This window comes from Podarcis muralis, chromosome 7 (genome assembly GCF_964188315.1).
Source record: "Podarcis muralis chromosome 7, rPodMur119.hap1.1, whole genome shotgun sequence".
In the NCBI taxonomy this organism is placed as follows: Eukaryota; Metazoa; Chordata; class Lepidosauria; order Squamata; family Lacertidae; genus Podarcis; species Podarcis muralis.
The window spans coordinates 63808696-63833898 of NC_135661.1; the positions used below are offsets into that span (position 1 = coordinate 63808696).

At 41.3% G+C, this 25203-nt stretch overlaps 2 protein-coding genes and 1 long non-coding RNA gene across 7 annotated transcripts; 1 reads left to right on the forward strand and 2 right to left on the reverse strand.

Moving 5' to 3' along the window:
- Positions 1-830: 830 nt before the first annotated feature.
- On the forward strand, positions 831-3155 carry PNRC2 (proline rich nuclear receptor coactivator 2). The gene is made up of 2 exons (XM_028738871.2): positions 831-969; positions 1429-3155. The coding sequence occupies exon 2, from the start codon at positions 1447-1449 to the stop codon at positions 1861-1863; it is 417 nt and encodes a 138-aa protein (XP_028594704.1). The 5' UTR covers positions 831-969; positions 1429-1446; the 3' UTR covers positions 1864-3155.
- Positions 3156-7192: 4037 nt separating this feature from the next.
- On the reverse strand, positions 7193-14950 carry SRSF10 (serine and arginine rich splicing factor 10). Of its 4 annotated transcripts, none has more exons than XM_077931962.1 (6): positions 14705-14950; positions 12895-13001; positions 11103-11204; positions 9619-9781; positions 9296-9349; positions 7193-9161 (listed from the first exon to the last, which is right to left on the reverse strand). In XM_077931962.1, the coding sequence occupies exons 1-6, from the start codon at positions 14767-14769 to the stop codon at positions 8867-8869; spliced, it is 786 nt and encodes a 261-aa protein (XP_077788088.1). In that variant the 5' UTR covers positions 14770-14950; the 3' UTR covers positions 7193-8866. The 4 variants fall into 4 exon arrangements, with proteins under 4 accessions (XP_077788088.1, XP_077788087.1, XP_077788089.1 ...); XM_077931961.1 differs by having other exon boundaries at positions 14699-14950; XM_077931963.1 differs by lacking the exon at positions 9296-9349 and having other exon boundaries at positions 14699-14950.
- Positions 14951-18423: 3473 nt separating this feature from the next.
- LOC114601580 (uncharacterized) lies at positions 18424-24294 on the reverse strand. 2 transcript variants are annotated; one of them, XR_013393707.1, is made up of 5 exons: positions 24170-24294; positions 21261-21292; positions 20130-20162; positions 18782-18943; positions 18424-18678 (listed from the first exon to the last, which is right to left on the reverse strand). It is a non-coding gene; the product is annotated as an uncharacterized LOC114601580 (long non-coding RNA). The 2 variants fall into 2 exon arrangements; XR_013393708.1 differs by lacking the exon at positions 24170-24294 and adding an exon at positions 23393-23609.
- Between the last annotated feature and the right edge of the window lie 909 nt (positions 24295-25203).

Genomic DNA, 25203 nt, shown 5'->3' on the forward strand with positions numbered 1-25203 from the left:
CCTCTAGATGTTTTGATGGGAATTGTATTCAAAATCATTGGGATACAGCACATTTGAGAAGTCTGGGTTAATTTACTATTGTAATGAGTGGGGAGTTAGTACCTTTTGGAGTCAAAAATAAATAAATACAGTGGACGCTGCGGGTTGCAAATGTGATCCATGTGGGAGGCACGTTCACAACCCGCAGCGCTGTGTCTGCGCAAGTGCGATTTGGCACTTATGCACAAAGCGTGTTTTAGTGCTTCTGCGCATGTGCCGAAACCCGGAAGTAACCCATCCTGGTACTTCCGGGCTTGGCGCGGTGCACAACCCACAAATGCGCAACCTGAAGCGTCTGTAACCCGAGATATGACTGTGGATGGACAAAGGCTGCAGTCCTGTGCATACTTATTAGTAAGCTTCCTTGAGTACACTGGAACATCTGAGTAAGCATGCATAGAACTAGGCTCTTCCAGATCCAGGCTGAAAATCTACAGAAATAAAAGTGAGATCTAGCCCACAAATTCTTATGTCACAGTCTATTTTAGTCTGTGCTTTTGCTAATATGGCTGCTCCTCTGAAATTTGATACCCATACTGAAAGAAAAATAATTACTAACTAGATGTTTTTTAAAATCAGATGCAACTGATGGTTTAGAACAGAGACATTGTTGATATTATTTTTAAGAGAATCAAAACTCGTATTTGTTCTCCAAACTGTATTTCTGACTAGGAGCTATATCTGTTGTTTTTTTTTTTAAAAAAAACCTTTATCTTTTCAGAGCTGGGACTTCTACCCTAGAAGCCCGTGTGCCGAGAATCCGATGTTGGGCTCGGCTTCGTGGCTGAAAACAGCAAATCGGCCCATGAGAACTACCATTCCTAGCCAAAGGAAGGGGTCCAGCAGGAGTCAGTATCTATTCCTTCAGGTCTGGCAGCAGGAAATAGAACAGGAGGTGGAGACTGTGGAATCTGAAAAGAGAACTGAAAGGTAGGGGACAAAACAGCATTGGAATATCACAAGTACTCCTAACCTACAATTAAGACCTGGTCTTTGAACCACTTGAAACCTATTTATCAAGCTTCTTGAAGCCTTCAAATTATGTCTTTGTGAGGGACTAGGGATTCCTTGGCGTATAATGCAACCTTTAAAAAAGTTTGCAAATTAAACTTTTAAGTCATTATGACTTGTTACATGGTGTAGCTTGAGGCTCTTAAACCTATGGTTAATGCTGTAGTTTTATTTTAAAAAAAATAGTAGTGGCATGAAAGGCCAGTAAAGTCATTTAAATTTTTGTCTTTTTAGTTTGAAAACACAAATCTGATAAATAATTTAATCTCTTTAAGCAAAGGAAGAATATATCATTTAGAGTGTGCTTTGTATCTTCAATAAACTTTATCTGGCTTTCTATTGACAATTGCATTTGCTTTCTTCTCTGCCTTGCCCTAGGTGACACTTAAGTTGAAGATGGGGGGTGGAGAAAGGTTCAACATTCCATCTACCCAGCCCAGAAATACTTCGAAGAACCACCAACAACTGAACAACAGGAAAAAAAGCAAAGATCAGAATTCGCAGATAAAGAAAATCCACAAAAAAGAGAGGGGACATGGATGCAGCCCATCATCTGTAGCATGGCAGGCCATGCAGAATGGGGGGAAGAATACAATGCACTTCCCAACTAACCAGACTTGGAGTCCAGCTTTATCCCACTCCCTCTTCATGCCTCAAACCAATGAAAATTATGCTGGAGCAAAATTCAGTGAGCCACCATCGCCCAGTGTTCTTCCTAAACCACCAAGCCACTGGGTAACTGTTTCACTTGACCCTGCTGATAAAGAAATCATGACTTTTCAACTTAAGACCTTGCTTAAAGTCCAGGCTTGAATACATTGGGATAAAAGATACATGTTATCATTTCAAATTCCATAAGGTTGGTCCGCATTGGGTTCCCAAATGCAAACCAAGGCACATCTTATGGAATTAATGAGCTGTGTAATAGAAGTTGGGTCAGTTTTTTATGTCATGCGGGGAATCCCCACTTGGAAACACCCATTTTGGGGTTTTGTGCACTGGTTAACACACCTATTTTGGGGTTCTGTGCACTTTTATCAACTTCTGTGCTACTGATGCACCATTGTAATCAGTATGTAGTCTGAACCAACTCCTAGTATGGTCCTGGAATTACAAAAACTACCGGACCCTCTTAATAAATATTTCAGTTGCCTTCCCTTTTGGAACTGCTTGATGGAGCACGTATTTGGGGGAATTAAAATTTAACACCAGCTGACCAAATTTACAACCACTGCAATGCAAAGTAATTGCAAAATATCATTGATTTCCCCCACATACTGTGAAATGTTAGTAACTTTTTGCCTAGAGTTTCTAATTAAAAAAACACAAACACCTAAAATTGTTTTAAGAAAGCCATTTAGATTGTGATGGATTTTATTAGTTTACGAGACCTGTATCATTTGAACTGGTGGTTTGGGCGGGTAGGCATCCATCCAGAACCCTGTGACCAAAATGTAAACGCTTAAATTTGGAAATCTCATTCTGTATAGAACTTAATAATAATGAAAACATGGGCATGCACTTGATTTCTAGCTTTTTATACAACCATAGAAATGTATTGCATTGAGCACAAACAGTCTATGTGTGCCAGGTCAAGAACATTTTTGCATTGCCGGTTGACTGCCAAAAGCTTTCAAAGTGTTTTTTTGTTCACAGAATTTCACTGAGCTGTGTGTTTGAAACACATTCTGTATGTTTTGTATCTTTTGCTGAAACAGAACTGTTGAGGCCAGTCTGAAATTGGATGATATGAACTTGTTTAAATGAACTTTAGCAAGTGTAAAACATCCTTTATCTAGGGAAAAAAGAGCCATGTAAATAAATGTAAAACTTTGTAGCATATGTAAATTTATGCTGGGCTTTCCTGCCAAGATGAAATATTTTTAGTACAAAACTGCTGAATGTAAGAAGACCATGCTAAACACATGGCATGATTTTTTAAAAATAAAAAAGTTAAAAAAAACCTTAAAAGCACATGTCTGTGCCATTGCACTCAAGTATCAGTGAGGGTATATGCCCCCATTTTTTGGCTTTGGTTAAGTTGAATTTTAAAATAACCTTGGTACAAAGAAACTGCTTTTTAAAGGTAAAACAAGCATTTTTTTTTTTTAAAAAAGAGGGTGCAATGGAGCTGAATTGTGTCCTTGGGCAGCAATTCTAGGCACACTTAACTTGAAAGCAAGCTTGATTACATCTGAACTACTCAAGTGTGTTTAGGATTGGGCTGTTGAGGGAAGGCTGCATTGTAGCCAGTAAATGCTTTCATTTTGAATGTACTGAGTAAATAGCAGAGACAAACCATTATCAGAAATTTAAATACCCACAATGGTAGTAAGTGTAAAATAAAGATCTGCCAAAACCCCATCTTTTATTTGTGACAGTCTAATCTTAGTTGTGACTCAGGTCAGGTTGGATATTTTATTTGGTTTAAGAGTATGCATTTGAACTCATTACCTTTCCTAGCAGCGTTGAATGATGCAATTAAGGGTTGTATACCATGTTAGTCACACTTCAGTAGATCCATTGGAATTAATGGGCACGACTAAATCAGGTCAATTAACTGCAGTGGATCTGCTGTGTAGAACTTAGCTCTCTCAGGCCTGTAGTTCAACTATCTCATGACACGCTTGAAAACCAATTTTCAATTTCTGCCAGCATCCAAGAATCTACAGAATTGGATATAATTTCTTAAATTGTATGTGGTGCATGACTTGGTAGCAAACTGAAATCTTAAATTCCTTCCATGATGAATATCTGGTAGTGATACCAAAGGTGGATTTCTACCAGTAGTTACTAATAAACATGTTTAATTACTTCAGAAAGTCTCTGCAGCACTTGACAATACAAAAGTGCATGTTTTATCTATTTGTACATTCAAAATGTTTGCAACCGTGAAGAAACTTTCCATATTCCCAAATGAAATGTATTGGGCATCTTGAAAAAACATAAGTATTGTTTCCCCAAATTGTCATCAATATGTTGAAATCATTGTTATAGCCCAAATGTAATTCTGATCTAAATTTCATGTTTGAAGTACTGCTTGAATTTTAATTAGAAACAAAATTTAAATAAAAAATTGTAATGTTTTCTCTCCCCTAATAATGTGTTGGCTTATTACTTTTACACAAACTTTCCCTTTTCCGGGGTGTGGGTGTTCTACACACTTTAAATGTACTGTAAGCTGCAAGATTAAATCACTTGGTCACACAATTACTTAATTTGCTTTATCTTAGAATTAGGGATTTGGGTTTGTAAATTGAATATGCCTTACTCTTCTCAATCTGAGTTTATTAAAGAGTAAAAGACTAGACCTTATGCATATGTTGGTAAAGGATGCCTTGGAAAGAATGAATGGGAGAAAGACAACAGACAACTCATGCTATGGGAGCGTAGCCTGAGTTTTCTGTTGCCTTTCTCCCATTATTCCTCTGCAACTGGAGCAAAGAAACTACCGTATTTTTCGCTCTATAACACGCATCCGACCATAACACACACATAGTTTTTAGAGGAAAACAAGAAAAAAAATATTCTAAACGAAACAGCAGATGTATGATTTTTGTGGTTCATGCTGTGGCCACAGACATGTGATCTGACGGTGAGTTTGGGGTAGCCCAATGCAAAAATCCTGAGGATCCATGCTTTGTAACCACGTTTTTGCACCACTGTGGCCCCAGGCAACAGTGGGTGCTTGATTTTTTTGGTGCAAGCTGTAGCCATGGACATGCTATGTGATCTGATGGTGAATTTGGGGTGACCCAGTGCAAAAATCCTGAGGATCCATGTGGATCCGTGCTTTGTAACCACGTTTTAAGTGGGGAGGGAAAAGCACTCAAGGGACAAGGAACACGTGTGGGGTGGGTGGAGAAGGATGCTGTTAATAATGCAGAAGAGGGGTATAAGAGGAGAAGGCTCCTCTCCTCTCCCGCTTTGTTCCTTTAAAGCAAGCAGGCTCTCTGTCCCTCTCTCCGCCCCATTCAGCGGCTCTTCTCCCGCTTTGCTGTTTCAAAGCAAGCCACGGAGGGAAGGAAGGGGAACCATGGATCCTCTGCTCACAACTGCAGCAGATCTCCCCGCCATCTGTAGGCATTCGCTCCATAACACGCACAGACATTTCCCCTTACTTTCTAGGAGGAAAAGAGTGAGTGTTATGGTGCAAAAAATACGGTATTTAGACAGGATTTGGTGTGCTTAATAATAATAAATTTTATTTGTATCCCGCCCTCCCCAGCCAAAGCCGGGCTCAGGGCGGCTAACAATAAAATAGTGCAACATTCTAAAAACATTTCATTATAAAAATTAAAATCAAGTTGATGGCAACCATAAGCTTAAGTTCTGTAAAGATTGCCAAAGGAGGGAGTCAGGCTGCGCCCTGACCAAAGGCCTGGTGGAACAGTTGTCTTGCAGGCCCTGCGGAAAGATGTCAAATCCCGCAGGGCCCTAGTCTCTTGTGACACAGCGTTCCACCAGATTGGAGTCGCAGCCGAAAAAGCCCTGGCTCTAGTTGAGGCCAGCCTAACCTCTGTGGCCTGGGACCTTCAGGATGTTTTTATTTGAAGACCGCAAGTTCCTCTGTGGGACATACCAGGAGAGGCGGTCCTGTAGGTACGAGGGTCCTAAGCCATATAGGGCTTTAAAGGTTAAAACCAGCACCTTAAACCTGATCCTGTACTCCACCGGGAGCCAGTGCAGCTAGTATGGTACCGGATGAATGTGATCTCGCAGCGAAGACCCCGTAAGGAGTCTCGCTGCGGCATTCTGCACCCGCTGGAGTTTCTGGGTCAGTCTCAAGGGCAGCCCCACGTAGAGCGAGTTACAATAATCCAGTCTGGAGGTGACTGTCGCGTGGATCACAGCGGCTAGGTCAGGGCAAACAAAATTAAAAGCAACTGCACAACTTGAGAGTGCTCTTTCCCATCTCTGATTTGTCAGGTCTGCATCGTTTGGATGACAAAATGCAACAAGGACTCATAGCTGCTCACTAAATCAAATGTGCATCCCAGGGACCTCAACAAACTTACAAATCAACCAAACCTAAAGTGATTGTTATGGCCAAATAAGAAGTTGAAACACTTGTCTGCCAGAAGACTAGTGGTTATTTAGCTTACAGTGTAGACACATGGGGAATTTGGAAGGGTGAGCAATGAGCAATACTGGCTTTTAGAATTATAATGTATTAACTTCATTTGAAAAGGAATAATGGAAGAACTGTAACTCACTTCTTGTGTGGTATGTAGCCAGTGGAAAATGATAGGAATTCATAGGACTGTATCTGTTTTAGGATACCTGACCCTCCAAAATCATCCCTATACCCAACCTCTCTTACTTGCATCATGGTATCTTGTAGCAGTTACATGGTTGAGGGATTCCCTGCTCCCTGTACCCACAAATGCAGCACTGGAAAAGCACACAACCCTGTTGTAGTAGCCAACCATTCTTTAATTTTCCAGGAAGCTTCTGTCATATAGTAGTCCCAGTGCACATCTGAACTAAGGTACGGCATGGATGTAAAGATAGCATCTCTAGTGTAATACATATGTACACTGAATATAAATGCAGAATGAGCCCTTAAGTCTATGAATATGGAGGTTTGTGCAGGATGCATTTGGCATGATTGTCTCAAAGGACTGCCTGTCATTGCATCAAGGATACTTTGCAGAAAGTGTAGTCAGAGAACAAAGTTTGGGTCAAGAAAACTTTCTTTTCTTAGAAAAGGAATCCGGCAGCTTTATGTGCCACAATGGTGACTATCATGGGGTCAGTTATTGCAACAAGACGATGAATGACTTCATATAACCCAGCACAGTGCTAGGGGGAACAGGAACTTTCTAGGAACCAGGAGTTCTACAGTGAGCACTACAATCTGAAGGCTTTTTTTAGCTACTTGATTTGACCAATATTTTGTTTTTTAAACTGGTCAAATGCAATCCTATACAAATACCTACACCAAACTATCCCAACAAAGAATTACCTTATTTTGTTGACCAACCTTCCAATCATAGTTGGAAATACATCATTGGTAATGTCTTGAGCAATACAACTTAGTACCCATTTTTACTCAATACTGATATAAAATTTTATCCCTCAGCCACAAACCGATACATTTTAAACAGTGTTTGGAACAGGTTAAGATTACAATGCAGAATCACTGGATCTCTTTTATTACAGCATGTTTGCTAAATTTACAGCAGATAATAAGCTGGGTCTTCCTTGAGCAAAACATTGATGTTTTAAAGTAGTACACAATATTTTAAAAAGAACATATAAAAATACCCTTTTAGAAGCCTCTATAAGAAAGGAAATACAAAGTTTATTTCCACAACTTTCATCTGACCAGAGCTGCACAGTAACGCTACCATTTTACACTTTGTTTTAAACTATACATCAGGGGAAAGTCTACAAAATTAAAGGAACGCAGATATAAATGATTGCATAGCAGAACGTTAACTTTTAACAGTAAATGAAAGTTAGAAATACTATCAAATATACAAAGGTTCTAGAATCACCTCTTAAACACATTCCACAGCCAGAATTTTAAAAGCCAGCTTTATTTAGAGTGGCCGGTTAGAACTAAAATTGAAACAAAACAATTCATCAACATTCAATTATCCTACCAAGCATAAGTGGAGGGTCTTTAAGTGTTTGATACTGGCTTTCACATTTGAATTAAAAAGCTATGGTTTGTAATACAAGAGAGCTCTCTGCAGAGAATACTTTGAGATTATGCCATGGCAACTTTTCATGTTCAGTTCTGATACTGTATTACAACAAACCAAAAGTAGGATGCAGCTCTTCTTCATAGGGATGAAGAAGCTCACATTATGATAAACTATACTGGAACTGGATATGCTACATTGCAAGTGGAGCACAATTTATAATCACCTTCTGGGTAAACAGACTAGTTTAACCTACTGTGATGTAGGTTCTGACATGTAAACTCAAAACTGTCAATTATAATTATTAAAGATAGGAGACTAGAAATTGGTTCTTATGGATACACAGCTACCTATGAAGTCATTGGCAAAAAATATTCATTCTTACATATCGTACACATTAATCTGAGATGTTTTCTTTGCAGTTTTACAGCAAGTAACCCTATGCAATTTAGAGGTCAACTGTTCACTAGATAACAATACACTGGATATAAATGTATACACATTCACCTAATTATGTAACTAAATATTTTAGGTGTCAATATAGTAGCCGGCAAAAAGTACCTGGAACCTTGACAAAATCCACAACAGTCTCATGGCTGTTTTATCTCCTTTTTACTATGTTACAAGAACCATCCCTTCAGATGTTATCAATGAGAATCTTAATACTATTTTTCACAATGCCCTAGGAACGAGCCACCTTGGCACAAGTGGGGAAGAAAAATGCAAATCCCCTCCCTCTCAAATGTCAAAGTACTAATTTCTGATTTCACAGCAGTTACTAGTGCATCACAACTGCACAGTTTTCCAACTGTGCTGCAGGGATTATTGGACAATTTAAATATACATCAAACAGTTATTGTTTGTGGGTGAGTTCATTAGGACAAGCTGTAAACTACTGTCATAATCAATGTGCCATTGATATTTGAAGCATAAAAATGCAAGTCTTTTACAAAAATATACATAGAAACACCACAAGAACCTCAGTAGCTGCCCATGACATTTAACAAAGTGGACTCTTTTGTATAAGATTCTCAATATTGTGTTTTAATAGTATTAATTGTCTGCTAACAGGATAACTGACGAAAGTTATTTTATGCAATGTTGCAACATCATAACTCAACTGTGTAACTGGATAATACATGCCTAAAAAACAAGGTACATTGTTAGTGGCCACTGGACTTGGGACTAGCCCATGACCTGGATCTGGATTTTGATCTAGATCTAGAATGCGATCTCGACTGAGATTTGGATCTAGCTGGTTCTTTTTTCCTTGATTCTTTTTCATATCTTGAGCTGGATTTATATTGTGTTTTAGAATCCGTTTTAGAGGTGCCTCTAGATTTAGTGCGAGATGCAGATCTAGAACGTGATTTAGCCTTCATTTCTTTTTTGGGTGATTTAGATCGTGATCTTGAATTGGACTTTGACCTTGAAAAAGATCTGTTACGGTGTCTGAACCTATCAGAAAGAGGAAGATAATACATTTGAATATGGACAAGTTGCTAGGAGTTGGGTATCTCACATCAAAATAGCTTACTCTTGCAGGCACAGACTAGTCTGATTTTGAATTTGTTATATAAAAGAATGTTTACCTATCATTATCTGAACGACTTCTGCTACGTCGACGTCTTCCAGCAGGTCTACTGCTAAAAAGGTACATCAGAAAAAGTAAACAGTGGCATATACCTTTAAAATTATTCACACACACCCAACTATGTTAAGTTTCTTGAGAGTTGCATTTGTTTTTCATTTTTCTTCAGTGATGCACAGACTTTTTGGATGGTCCATGCAAGGTACAACAACTTCCATGCATGTTATTACAAAGGTGACTTGATATCTAGAAGTGTCAAACAGTCAATATGATCTCTCTTCTCCATTACATGGCAGCATAGGTCAATCCAAGTACAACACTTACTTTCTAGGACTATAAGATCTGCGATAGCTGTAGTCAAAAGAGCGGCTTCTTGACCTCCTCCTTTCGTAACTGCGGCTTCTAGAACGTCTGTATCTGTCATAGTCATCGTAACGGGAAGAGCTGTATACATTTCTTCCTTCCTTGGCTTTCATTTGGTTTGGTGCTACAGAAGAACAGAACAGCAATTTTTTAATGTTACAATAAAAATTCTCAGTTGATGTTTGTAAATGCAATACATGTTAATCATTAAGTAACAGACCCCTGAAATGACTTCCCACCACCAATGGATCTTCATCTCTGAAATGGAACAATTTAAAAAACATACTGTCCTGTCATTTCAGTTTATTTTAAGATATATGGAGGGCCAAATGTTTCCCATCCATAATCAACAGCAAAACCTTTCTATAGTACTCAATTACAGTAAGTTATTGTATGTACACTCAAATACATGATTATATGAATACATTTTCTAGCTGAAATACACATGCACCGTGCAGAAATTATCAGAAACATATGCAAATCAGCTTTGCATCCTTTATTCGGCATCCAGCATTCTAGTTTATGGTCTGTACTCTTCTTGACAAATGAGGAAGAGTTGGACTATCAGACTTGGGCAGATACTAAGTTAGTTCTATTAACTTCAATAGGTCTACTTTTGAGTATTACTGATATTGATAGGTCTACTTTTGAGTATTACTGATATTGGATCCAACCCACTAGCTTTGCTTCCAGGATTTTCTCCTTGCCTCCAATCATACACGTTAGAACCTTAAAAATGGCAAGTAGCACTCACTCCATCAGCTGTTGTGAAAGACCCAACTCCATCTGGCCTCCTCTCCCTGGGAACAGACATTCCATCAGACTGTCTCAGTGGGATGGATAGGAAGCAGGGTTTATTCCATCCACTTTGCTGAATGCCTAGCTCAATCAGGGTTTCCATAATATTTAATAATAATAATTTTATTATTTGTATGCCGCCCATCTGACTGAGTTGCTCTAGCCATGCTGGCTGGCTCCCAACAGAGTATTTAAAACACAATAAAACATCAAACATTAAAAACTTCCCTAAACAGAACCCTGAACTGTGCCATCTAGTCATTAACAACTGTTTAGAAATAGGTGCTTAAACAGTGCCTCTTCTGCTTCCCTCCATGTCCCTTTCCCTTTGTGTCATTTTTATTTATTTAGTGTAAGCTTGTGGGTCTTATTTATGTATTTCATGAAATTTATATACCGCTTGTAGAAAACACCCTCAAAGTGGTCTTGTTTTAATTTACTGTACCATTCACAAGCCATTCTGGGAGCCTTGTTGGCTGAAGATTGGGACAGAAATGCTTTAAATATTCTAATTTATTTATTTCACAGTGCTAAACCCGCACCAGTTTTTGTCTTCTTCTGACAAGTCTGACAACACATTTAATACATAGCCCTGAGTATTAGGCTTTATGTTTTACACTACACAATTGTTAAGACAGCATACATACTTTTACGATCTCCTTGAGCAAACTGGATTTCTATTTGGCGGCCACAAATCCACTTCCGGTCCAAATTATGAAGGGCATCTTCAGCATCACGGACATCTTCAAATGTGCTAGATGTTAAGGTACTTGGGAATTTGATGTATTTACAGCTACACAGTTAGCAAGCTTTGGCTTTCCCATAATGTCATCACACACCCTTGTTTACCAACTTGTCCTCATTTTTTGGCATGTTCTATGGCATAACAAAAATTAGCTGACATTAACAATATCTATTTGAGACAAAAGACAAATTTCAGTTTAAAATAATCGTTCTATAGTTGTCTATATGGGTATTTCTAATATAGCTTCTCTGAAAATCTGTTTTGCTTCCCTCAGCAGAGACTCATTAGAAGACATCAAAATGTTGCTTTTTGCAGATGAAACTAGTACTAGATGTTTCCTAGATTCTCATACAGTGGAACCTCGGGTTGCAAACGTGATCCGTGCGGGAGGCACATTTGCAACCCGCAGCGCCGCGTCTGCGCACGTTGACATTTGGCGCTTCTGCGCCGAAAGTAACCAGTTCCCGGTACTTCCGGGTTCAGCGCGGTGCGCAACCCAAAATCGCATAACCTGAAGCGTCTGTAACCTGAGGTACCACTGTACTAAGGTTTTAAAGCATGAAATAATACCAAATTTTATTATATAATGTAATAACCCATATCCTGCATACCTCTAAGTAGCCTAAACAGGTTGTCCCTATATGTTCATATACCAAATCCTCAGAAGCCAAATTTCACCCTATTACAGGTATACTCATCTCAAATAATGAGTGATTGCATTTCACTGAGAACCATAATTTCAGAAGATACTTCCAAAGTAAAGCAAATTATTACAGGGCCCACAGCTAGACTAAACCAGAAAAATTGATTGGTTAATCACTTACACAAGCAGCCAGAGGACAGCTCTTATTCTGTAGGATACATCAGGTTTGGCTCCTTTTATCTTGGCCACCAGTCAACTTCATCTTGACCTTTAACTCTTTAAGTGCTTGTCAGAAGGACTTGTCATGAGATGCTTGGTCAAAAGTGACAGATGGCTTTATCTTTATACTTTGAAAAACAACCTTTTCCCCCATTTGCAGATAAAGCGAAGCTTTGTCTCCCATTATGGCTTGTCCTTCTTCCAGCTTTTTCTTTATCTTTTCTTTTCCCAAACTTTCCCTTCTCTTCAAGCCTGATCCTTAAGAGGTCTTTGGCTTGTCTACTTGCCTTAATTCTTGAACTCTACTCTAAAGGTTCTTTCATGCTTTCTCTTTGGGGTCGCCATTACTGTACAGCTTTACACTCTGAGGCAACAACAGAGGACAGTAAATTAGGGGACAATAATCAGAGCAAAACTTTTCACCTCATTTTTATACAAATCTGCTTTTGATCAAATTATTCCAGTTTCCATGAAGTTAAACAATAAAATATCAGCCACATTTTGCTAAGCACAAGAACAAGTTTATCAATGCCAGTGATATAAAACTGCAACGATACACTTGGAGGCAGCAGCAAAGGCCATTTCAATGTTAAAAGCACAAATCTGTATATGAAGCTTGCAATAACAAAGCACATTTTACTTGATGCAATTTAAATTTTAACTTATAGAAATTTTGCAAGATAGTCACCTGTGAGGGAAATGGAGCACACTACAATGACATTATGTACAACACAGAAGAAAACAGCTTTTTCATTTAGGGTTGTTACCTCATACACAAACGTGAATTTCAAACTTCAACACCCCTCACTAATCAGCCATCTGAAGAAAGGATATTGAACATAAGCGAATCCTCTTGGACGGCGAGTGTAGAAATCCAGAGGTACATACACATCTACTATCGGACCGTAACGACCAAATTCACGACGTAAATCTTCAGACCTGAAACAGAACACTGACCATTTGAATGTCTTTACTAATATAATCAAAGCAAGCTGAGAAGAAACAGGCTACATGAACACATACTTAAGAGACAATTGCCAAGCCACTATTTGCACGTGTCCCCAAAATCTGCTTTGGAGAGGAGTTTTTGTGTGCAAGTGGAACAGTAATGTTGGATACAACCCTAAGGGATCTATCCAACTAAGTTAGGCTTAGAGCCACTGAAATTGATAGACCTATTTTAGCTTATGTCCACTGTCCAATAATATCAATGGCTTAACTTTGAGTGGGATTCATGTTGGATACAACCCTAAGGCTACAAATTCCATGCTAACTCAACAGGGAATATAACCCACTGAACATAGTAGAACTACTTTAATGTGGGACTGAAGACTTTTTTCTTAGCATTTTGTGGTAACAGTCCATTCCCAAATACAAGTATATCAAATCATTATTAAAGTGTATCAATTAGATGAAAATATTTTCAAGCTTTTTTTAAAAAAAATGTATGCTAAAGTGTCCGTCAAGACTTTTAGGAATTATTACAGAATAATAGCGGATAAAAAAGCAAAGGAGCACATCCACCATCGCCAGGAGCTATGAACTGCTAACTGTAAAATACTTTAGAGTTGTGTTAAGGCCTATTGAAACAATGTACTTTAGATACTGAAGGAAACGGAAACTGAAAACCTAAAAAATTGTAGATTTGGATTAGAGAAGTAATTAAAACATAACATCCCACTAGATCAGGCCAATTGCCTGCCTAGTCCGGCAATTAGTTCTCAGGGACCAACCAGATGCCTGTAGAAAACCCTCAAGCTGGATTTAACCACAAAGTACTCTCCCTTCCTTATTTTCCAGAAATGGGTATTCAGAAGGATACTTCCTCAGAGACAGAGTATAGCCATCGCAGCTGGTTGAAAATATAGGCAAAACCATCTAATGAGGATAAATTCCAAACAGAAATTAGATGGTGCCATGAATAGAAAAAAAAGGTAGACGAGATTCAGGTGGGGATGAAACAATATAAAGAGGGAAAACGAAAGAGACGAAAAGAGGACAAGAGAAGAAAAAGGACAAGAAGCGCGCGCGGCGGGTGGGGGGGGGAAGAGGGGGGAAAAAGAAGTCTTTGAAAATAAACGCTGCTGCGATAGGGTTTTTAACATTAATTTGTAAGCTACTCGGGGGACTGTTCCGGCTGAAGAGCGGAGCCTAAATGCCTATTTTCTTATTGTGTTTTGCCAAGTCACGTTTGGCTCCAAAAGGGAAAGCTTGAGAACAACACACAGAAGAAGTTCAGCGGCGCTTACTCCTAGGGAACCCGCGTGCTGAGACCTCAGAACGACATTGGCGGTTAAGCGCCACGGAACAAACGCGCTGAACTGGGACGTGAAACTAGGGGCATGGTGTGCAGAGGCCCGACGAAGAGCACACAAGAAGCGCGAAGAGAAGACAAATGGCGGGAAGGCGGCTCGCGAAGACCTCCGCCGCGAGCTTTCCCCCGGCTTAAACTGAGGCCTGGCGCATTCTGCATAATGCCTATGCGAGACGGGAAGACTCAAGAGAGCTAATGGCGGCGGGGGGGGGAAAGGGGCTCCTCTCTCTCTCTCTCTCTCTCTCTCTCTCTTTCTCCGCGCCTCCGCCAGCAGGCCCAGCCAGGCGGCTGCCATGCCCTCTCCACCCCCCGCCTCACTTACACACACCTGGTGTCGTCGGCCACGTTCCGCACGAAGAGCGAGGTGTTGGGAGGCCGCAGGTAGCGAGACATGGCTCGTCCGGAGGCGGCTGGCTCGAAGGGAGAGCGAGGCAGAACGCGAAGGGAGGTCGGCGAAGCGACCCTCCTGACGAAAGAGGCACAAGCAGAAAGCGCCTCAGGCCAACCGCCTTGTGCTGACCTCTCGCGAGACTCGACCCGCGCGGGGCGGCAAGACTGGCGCTCGCTCACAATAGGAGCGGAGGGAGTGCGAGCGCGCAGGCGCCGGAGAACTTTCACCTGCCGTCTGCCCTCGCGGGGCCGTATGCGCAGGCGCCGAAGTTCCTCGCGTTCCCCTCCCAGCTCCACCCATTTCCTTCTCTTTGAGGCCTCGTCATTTCTTTTTCAAGCGGGTGCTCGCGGAGTACGCATGCGTATCTGTAGAAGCAGTCGCAAGACTGTGGAAGCGAGGGGCTCATTTCCCCGCGTTTAAGGCGCGCGTTGTGTTGGTCTTTTCGGGGGTCGGGCTGAGAAGGTTGCTATTGGCCAGGCTTTCATTCATCTGGGCACTACCTTGCAGGACACAAAACCTTCCAAGGATATATTTCTACGAAAAAAATATTTTCGTAATCTTTTGTAAACCTTTATTAGGTTGCATTTTATAAAAGGTGACGTTTAGAGGTTCACTCTTCACATAATCATCATAAGCCCTCTGCATGGGCCTAGCGGGGGCAGATGCCTGCCTAAATAAATAAAAATAAATACAAATCCCCTGCCTCCCCCCAAGAAAATCCTGGGTAAGCCCATGGCCCTCTGGTTTCATGACATTGGTACAAACTAACTTGGATCCCCTGTATGGTAAATGCACACTGCTCAGAGACACTGTGCCTGTGGTTTCACTGATTTACTAAAAAATAAAATAATAAATTGGGAAAATGCCCTCATTGGTAAAGGGAAGGCATTTTCTGTTGGAGCAATACTCTGCATATCCCGAGAAGCACTTTGCCTGCCTGTAACCACTTTTGATTCACACTTAGGACAGTGTGTTTCTGAGGCTTGCCAGTGAAAATAGAAAGATGGTGGAGAAAACTACAAGCAAGGTACTCAGTGCTGAGGCCAATGTAATTATTAGTGATTCTATGGTTACAATCACTTCGTAGCAGATACATAAAAGTGTTGCTAGTACATCACATAAAGGTATTGTGCCAAAGGTATACAGGTAATGAGTCAAGTGAATAAAGCACTTTGGAGTAGAAGCCTAGCTAATGTTTGGCTTGTGTATATTTAAAAAACCTTCAACCAGATGGCGTTATCGCAAGTCTCCACATGCCATTATGCTTCTGAAATATGATGCTGCCAGCTACAATGCGCTTGTTTTTCAAACCTTTAACGTCCTGCTCTTGCTGCTAATTATGTTTGGAATGCAGTGCCTTAAAAAATACATTTTCACTGAAAGTTTTTTTTATGGTGCAAGTTACATAACACAAAACAAATCCAATAGGATAACAGTATACTTCCCAAAAAAGTGCAGCAGTTTTCAAACCGTGTTTTAGAGAAATCTTAGCATTCCTTTTGTTTCTCTGACAATATACACAACTTACCACATTTAAAGCGCATACCCCCTGGCAAAGAGGCATGGCAACTAGTTCATTCCTCACAGAGCTACGATTCCCAGCACCCTGGGAATTTGGAAGGGCTGTAGACCAGTTGTAGTGTATTTGCTTTGCATTCAGAAGGTCCCAGATTCAATCCTCAGCATCTCCAGTTGGGTAGGAGAAACTCCTGCCTGAAACCCTGGAGAGCTGCTGCCAGTCAGTGTAGAGAATATTGAGCTAGATGGATCAATGTTTAGGTCAGCGGGAGGCAGCTTCCTCCATCTCCATGTATATGCACCATACATACAAGGAAGCTTAGGATTGGTTATAGCTTCAATTTCTTTAAATACTTGTTTCTGCACTTATTTCAGTCTACCAAAGTGAGTGGCAAAAGCACGTCCAGTTCTGAACTTCAGATGGCAGCACAACCTACGGTACTTTTGTTTTTTCAGTTTTATCTGGGGTGCATTTTTCTACACTGGATGCCATGCCTGTGCATGTGTTTGCATGTTTACAAGTCTGGTGCTGCTGCTTTATGGAGGAATTTAAGCCAAGCTGCAGCAGAGCTGTGCATTCGACCCACTGAGATAACTTTGCTCCGCATTCCTGGGACTGACCTTGTTCCCTGCAGATACAGTAATCAGTGGCTGACTGTACTTTGCTGTCTGCAGCTCAGGGTTGCTGATTGCTAGTCTGCTAGCCCATTGCCCTTAGTAAGCCTCTGGTATGTGTTCCTTTCACAGCTCTTCCTCCCCGCCCCACCACTAGCTGTTCAGCACAGCTTCATCAGTGTCAGATTCAATTCTGTTTGTGTACACACCAGAGGGCTTTCAAGGGTCTCCCCTGTGCAAAATGAACCTTGGCTAGTAATGAATTAGCAATGGCTAACCCAATTGGTATGAAGCTGCTTGTTGTGCTTCAGCTTTAAATAGCAGGTTTTCACAGGGAAAGCTCTGGGCGAAGGAGAGCACTCAGAACTGTAATGCACGGAATTCAGTTGGTTAGTGTGTGGTGCTAAGAACTCCAAGGTTGCAGGTTTGATCCCTGTAAGGGACAGCTGCATAGCCCTGCATTGAAGGAGGTTGGACTAGGATGATCCTAGGGTCCCTTCAAACTATGATATATGACACGTGCCTGTAAAGAGCAGGGCAAAAAAGTAAGTGTGGATAAGCCCTTTGTCTAGTCTTTAATGAGCATTAATTCTAATTTGTTTATGGGGCAGTTCTATCAGCATTCTTCTTGATTTGCTTGCAGGTTGTTTACATGTCTTCCCATTCGTCATTCATCCACATCTTTCAGTGCATGCCCCCGTCACTCTTCAAGCTACAAGTTATTAAAAGATAAATGTGGATTTGTTGCACTAGGGGAAGAGAGTTGCTTAAATGCATTGACCCCAGGTTCCAGTTTGTGCTGGAATCACTCACATAAAATACTGACCATCTGGAAGAACCCTAGGTCCCCTGTTTGTCATTTCCAGTGGTGTTCCAATTCTGTCTGGTGTTTCCATTTAACATTGTTGCTTTTAAGTAGCACATACCCCAAGATCAAAAGTTCTCCAAACAGTTTGTGGTAAGTGCTGAAAGACCGTCCTTGAATGCTTAACAGGCAGGCCTGTCCCATGTTTGTTCCCACTCTATTCTGCCCAATGTTCCAAATAACTATTGTGATTACTAGTAATCAATGGCCCTTGGGGTCATAGAAGCATAGAGGTGGAAAGGACCCTGAGGATCATCTAGTCCAACAATATGCAACTGTCCCATATCTGCCATCCATCAATTGGTCTGATCCTTGATTATTACTTTTTAATGTCCCCTCAAAGCTATTGACTATCACAACTTTTCAAAGGAGTGTTTTCCTCTATTGGTTCTGAATCTACTGCCAGTTAATTGCACTAGGTGAATCCGAGCTCTATTACTGGGAGCCTCAGTACATGTCTGGACTCCAGTCAGAATGGGATTCTCAACTAAGAAGCTCATAACTGTGCAAAGAGGGGAAATGGAGTTTCCCCCAGTGCAGCACAAAACACTGAAGTCAAAAGCCTGCTAAGGAAAACATGAATCTTTTCCTCATGGGACAGCAAGTATTTTACATGTGCATTGTGTGATGCCACCAATCAGCTTTCTTGCTAACACTCTTGTTGTTTTATAATTCTGAAAGCTTTATTTGTTGTTGCATATCTCGGCCAGTAGGAATAACGCAGCATTGATTAAAATCACATTTTGCTTAAGGGAAGTTATGCCGTTGACGGCAAAGCATAATCTTCCAAGTACTGCTTTTCCACGTAGATATGGCCTCTGCGCATGTGTGTCTTCTTAAGGGAATATGGCAGCCAGCAGTGCTCCACCAGCTGTCACTGCAGCTGTGGTAGCAGTGGACAGCCCAGCAGCACCTAGAAAATGATTAAGGCACACAATTATTGTGATGAAGAGCTCAAGGTGCGCAGACTGGCTCTGCCAATCATGTGGTTCTTGTCCTGAGAGCAGCAGACATACCGACTGACTGAAGCGCGGCAACAGCGCTCCCAGCTGCTACTCCTCCACCATTGGCGATGGCCGCTGCCGACATCATTTTTGCAGCCAGAGAGCCAGCTGCAATTCCAGCTCCAGTGAAGCCTGCTGCTCCCAGTGCTACTGGGACAGCAATCGTGGCCACTGCTGCAAGAACACAGAATAAGGTATATGTTACATGATAGAAGTAGGGGAACTGACTATAATCCATCATCATCATCAAACCTTTTATTGGCATCACATACAAACATCCAAAACAAATCAATACAGAATTAACACGTCCCCAGTGGCACAAAACATTTGCTAAAAGAAAGGAGGCAGAGCAGACTATCATCACATCTCTAGGTCTCCAGGGAGATCAGACGTCTGCAGTGTATTTCAATGACAAAAAACCAAATAGATATATTTAGCCACTAACTTGGTGAGCTCTTGATCATTCCCCAGTAAAAGAAAATGTATGAACTCCAACTCTGGTTTCCATTTGGGGATACAGAGTTGATCTAGAAATTGCTAAAGGAGATCAGCATATAGTTTACAATGAAGAACCATGTGTGTAAGGGTTTCCACCAGGTGATCTTCACATGGGCAAGTTTTTTCTCCTTCCACCCTAACTGAGAACCTTCCGCTGCCTGAGGTTTGATGGATTTGAATTAAACCTGGCCATTGAGAATGCCCTTTTTCTTGAGGGTTAAGCAGAAATTCAAGGTAATTGTGGTTAGTTTCATGTGCCCAAGAAAGTTGGAAATAAAGAGGGAAACATGTTTCCTCTGCTGCTGCTGTTAGTTCTTGGCGTTCAATATCCCACAACCTCGTTTTTAATACAACCTTGGAAAATGGTAGGGACATCGATCGCAAAAGTTCCACTGACAGCCTGAGTTGCAGTACCTTCTTGTTAAACTGTTGTAGCCCTGGGGAAAGAAAGGGATCTAATAAAGTATCACTGAGGAGAGGATCTTTATCTGATGTAAGGCAGATGTTTAACCAGGATAGAAGAAATCTCGCCCAGGCGACAGCCTCTACCTTGTGTTGACCTCCCTCTAAACACAAGGCTCCATAGGGTGCACAGCGTGGGACTACTACAATATATAGATATTTGCTTAATGCAGAAAGGGCATCCAAATTTTGTTAAATTTAGTGGTATTGGCTATCCCTTCAGTTATTCTGTTTTGATATGCCAGGTGTTCTGTCAAAGCCATTTCACAGATCTCATCAAGCCAGACTTTCATTGTGAACTCCACCATTTCCAATGACTTGCAAGCTTCATTCATGCTGCTGCAAGCAAGATAATCACCAAAATTTGCCCAACTGGAAATCCATATTACTGAAGACTTACCCAAGCCGGCTGCACCTCCCAAAGCTGCAATTACTGAAAGAGAGACTTGTTTTAATAAGATATAATGGATCTCAAGTACATATACAGTCATACCTCGGGTTACGAACGCTGCGGGTTGTGCGTTTTCGGGTTGCAGACCGCGCAGAACCTGGAAGTACCGGAACAGGTTACTTCCGGGTTTCGGCACTCGTGCATGTGCAGAAGCACAAAATAATGTCACACGCATGTGCAGAAGCTCCAGATTGCATCATGCATGTGCGCAGACACAGTGCTTCAGGCTATGAGCACTGTGGGTTGCGACCGTGCCTCCCGCATGGATCACGTTTGCAACCAGAGGTATGACTGTAAAATGCAAAAAAGCATCAGGTTTGCTACAACTGTGATGGGCATATTTGTCAGTTTCAGTTACTTTCTGTTCATGTTTTCCAGTCTTCGGTTCAGTTCACATTTCCATATCAGCTTGATTTAAAAGCAAATACAAACAAATCCTCATGAAAATTTCCTCACCATTTTAATGCTGATTTCTCAAAGTTGTACAAAATTTTAAAATACATCATTAGCATTTCGAGGTAGCTTGCCTGGAAACATTATTTCAGTTTTCTGATGACTTTTTATCTTCTCTGTGTGGTCTCTTTTTAAAAAAGATTTGCTTAGCAATGCTAATGATTCAGAGGCATAATGATTTAGCCCTAAATTTAACAAAGTCAAGACAACTTGTATTACGAGAAGGTGCTGGACCCAGGTAAATGTATATTCATGCCCACAAGAGACCTCCAGTTTCAGAAACAGGGAAATTCTAGTTGAGGTGTGAGACAACACACACATTTAACCAAGTACGGCCTACTGGTGTGGGTGGGAAACATCAAGATAGATTTGGGAAGCATAAACTCAAAAGCACTTATATGCGGATGAAGGTGCACAAATACACACTCAGAAAACAGTAGCCTGTGTATGTACATGTTAGTGCCATAGTCTGGATGCAGTCCAATAGTGAAGTGTGCTTCTAATTTTAACCTAGGCTGAGGGGGGCCAGAGGTGAGGAGAACCCCATGTCCCTGACTGAGAAGAGTTCGAGAAGACTGGAAGGTGACCAGTTACCCAATCCCCAAGGAAGTAAATAGGCTCTCTTACCTGGAACGCCCACCATGTTGGCTTTAAGAGACCTGAAGAGAGATGCCAGAAACCCAGTTAGGCTAATGCAGTGTACAATTGTGTGTTAAACTATGGAACTTGATCCCACAGGAGGCAGTGATGACCACCAATTTGGGTGAATTTAAAAGAGGACGGGACAAATTCATGGAGGATAAGGCTATCAATGTCTACTAGCCATGATGGCAGCAATGCTTCTGAATAGCAGTTGTCTGAAACCACAGGAGGGAAGAGGGTGATCTTGTGCTTGAGGGTTTTCCAAATGCATTTGGATGGCCACTGTGATAACTGGACACTGTCTATTTAGGATACAGTGGTACCTAGGTTTACGAACTTAATCTGCTCTGGAAGTCCGTTCTTAAACCAAAGCGTTCTTAAACCAAGGCGTGCTTTCCCATAGCAGCAGGGGACTCAATTTACAAATGGAACACACTCAACAGGAAGCGGAACATGTTCTTATTCCAAGGCAAAGTTCACAAACCAAAACACCTACTTCCGGGTTTGCAGCGTTCTTAATCTAAGTTGTTCATAAACTAAGCTGTTCTTCGACCAAGGTACCACTGTAATTCTATACATCTGACAAAGTGGACTCTGGTGGTTTAACTACCAATCCCTATTCCCAGTTAAGTCAGGGTATTGTAGTTTTTTAAGAGAGTTAATTAAGAACTCTCAGCACCAAGGCCAGCTCAAAACATTTTGGTGCCCGAGACGAACCAGAAAATGGTGTTGTTCCCTCAGGAATCCTGGGAATTGTAGTTTGTCAGTTTGTAGCCTGACATGTAGATAAACAAAATGCTGGGAAGAGGGTTCCCAACTCTGTCATCTGTCTGGCAGGAAAATATTAAGAAGAAGAATTCCTGCATGCCAAGAATGGTAGCAATCCCAACACACAATACGGGATAGTCCAAAGTCTGAAAATAGGCATACGCCCTGTGAAAGACAGGTGTACTCTTTTAAAGCCTTCTCAGACATGTAATTTTATTATGTACATTGTTTTTTTTAAATCTGTTGCTTTTATCGCCATCTGTTTGAAAGCAATATTGTCTTTATTGCTATATAAAGTCATTATTGCTATATGACTATTTCATACAATTTTATGTATACAGTTTAGAGGGGTTGTTTTTTTTTAAAGTGCTATATAAGGGATGCGTTTATGCGTGCAGCACCTCCATTTTCAGAGGCAAATATACCAGCAGCTGCAAAACTGCAACTGCCCCAAAGAATAAATGCTGAGAAAACAGCATAAAGCCAAGATTTGATTTTTAAATGCAAATAAATAACCATGAGTATGAAATAAGGGGAAATAAAAGTGCTTGACAGCAGCACTGGATACCCACAAGCTCAGGAGGAGGATAAGAATATTGCTTTTATTTGTGGTGTCTAGGATTGTAACAGCTGTGTGGCAGACAGAAATGCCAGAAGGCCAGCTCTCCCCATCAAGGCATCCTCATGCTGGGAAAAGCTGAACCCTGGTTTTCTTTTTCACCCAGACACAGATAACCTAAATATGAAAGCATGAGAAGTCACTTTCCTTGCCTTTTCATCAGGAGACATAACACTGCAAACAGTGTTAGAAACTGAGATATGAAAGCTAGGAGCTACGTAAATGGAATCTTAAACCTTTGTTATGGGAGCCGCAACGGAATGTCTAGGCGTGTTTTTTTATAACAAGAATACAAAGCTGAAAATGAACAAACCGCAGCTAAAATCTTATGTTAATTTTTCACATGGTCTAGTCCTCATCTGAAGACTGCAAAAAAACACAAAGCCATGCTTCCTTTGCCCACACTGCTAATATTCTTATGAGGGTCCCTTCGCCCATCTCCAGAGAGTGGCTGGAAGTGGGGAGGCAGAAAAAGGTCCTCCTTTCCTTCCAGCAGTGGCAGTTTCAATCTGAAATCTGAGGCGCAGTATTGCACCCAGAGCTCAGAAGCTGCTGGAAACAAATTCCCTGATGCAAAACATGCCAAAACAATGGGGAGTTTCGAGACGGAAGAGAGGAGCCTCCATTTCAGTTTGGATTGCGTCAGAATGACGGGATTCAAGTCTAAATCAGGGATTAGCCAGGCCCAAAGCCCAGCCAGGCCCAAAGCCCTGCTCCCCACACCACCCACCTCTCTTTTGTTTGCCTCTGGCTCGTTCTGCACAGGCAGCAGCTCCCAGCCAGCGGATGAGGATTTTTTCTCTGGCTTCTCCCCGCTCCTGCTGCCCCCAATGAGCTTGCCGCTCACTCTGCACAGCAGCGGCTTCTCCTCAGCTGGCGTCTTGGCAACAGAAAGCGAAGGCCCCAGGACCCCTATGCTGGCCCTGCAGTCTCCTGCAAGGCATCACCTAATGTTTCCATATAGCTTTAATTGGTTCCAAAAATTTAACAAGCGGCTGGCGGTTATCCAAAGAGTCTGCTTGCTTCAATCCATCCTATAAGTGTTGCATAGAGCTAATACATCGCTAGCAATATAAACAAGTTACCTCTTACCAGATTTTCCTTTCTGAAATGCAAATGTTTTTGTTAAAAAATGGCATTCAGTACAGTATTTACATTGCAAGCATCCTATTAACAATACTTTTACAGCTAGATCTTTTATTCTGAAAGCATCCTTAAAGTTGTCTAACAGCAAAAACGGGGGCAGTGTTATTCTTTAATTCCTTTTACGATATCCTGCGAAAACACTGCATATCTGTACATATCGACCAAACAAACTTAACATCTACTAAATTTTTGGAAAATAGACATTGGGGTGGGTGTGATACTTGGTCTTGTATATGAAGAGAAGTCAGCTCTCCAAAACAGAAACATCTCTATGCTCAATTGCTGAGCTGGGGAAGGAACTGATGGAGTCACCAATTTCCCTTGATTGTTTTGGTTACCGCTGCTAGAAGCTGTTACTTACCCACGCCTCTCCTCGGAGATCTGCAGCTACTTCCACCACGTTCTCTATATTGAGGAGAGGCTAGTGATTGACAGCATCCTCCGCCAATGGAAACAGCACCTAGACTCTCGTTCCATGCTGCAACCCCCCCCCCCCCCGTTTTAAAGTGATTCTCAGAGACCAGCCCACAAAACCTTTAGGTTTCTATTTCCCAGTCTCCTGAAGAGGAAGGGAGGAAACGAAAGTGGCATTGATACCACGTGGCTTGTAATTTAATGATTCAGTTTTCCCTTTTGTAGCTTGCCTAGGAGCAAGAAGAGATAGACTGAGCTACGTCTCTATGGGAATATTCACAAATTAAGCATTTTCATCAGGAACCATGAGAACGTGAAAACCATGAAACAAGGACTGAGTCTATGAAGTGTTTTGAGCATATACTGGAAATGAACCCTATTAAAACACTTCTCCCCACCATTTTTTTTTTTTAAAGGACAATCCAGTAACTAATTGTAGCTGGAAAATTTCAGGAGATGAATGGAACTATGTAGGGGAGGAATGAAATGATAAAGCTGAGTCATGATGAGATTTCAGTACTTGTATCAGAAAGGATTCAAAATTCTTCAGACAAATCCTGGGAGTGTGAAAGAGGAAAAATGTGGCAGTGAAGGGGTGGGATGGCTCTTTGTAATTATGCTAGAAGGTAATGGAAGCCATTATTACTGTGATTCTGGAAGAAAACTGAAGCCCAGGCAACACCAAGTAAAAATAAATCATTCTGCATCTGCAGTCAGCACGGGTGTTGTGAAAGTTCACTAGCACATTTTTGGGGTTGGGTGAGACTTTGTCACCCCAAAGTGGTGACATTTTGGTGAGTGATATTTTTCATCATTAACTTTCAGGAGGAGTTTTAAAATATTCCTGCATACCCATACATTTGATGCATGGGTAGGCAAACTCCGGCCCAATCGCCTTCTCAATCCGGCTGCGGACGGTCTGGGAACAAGCATGCTTTTACATGAGTAGAATGTGTCCTTTTATTTAAAATGCATCTCTGG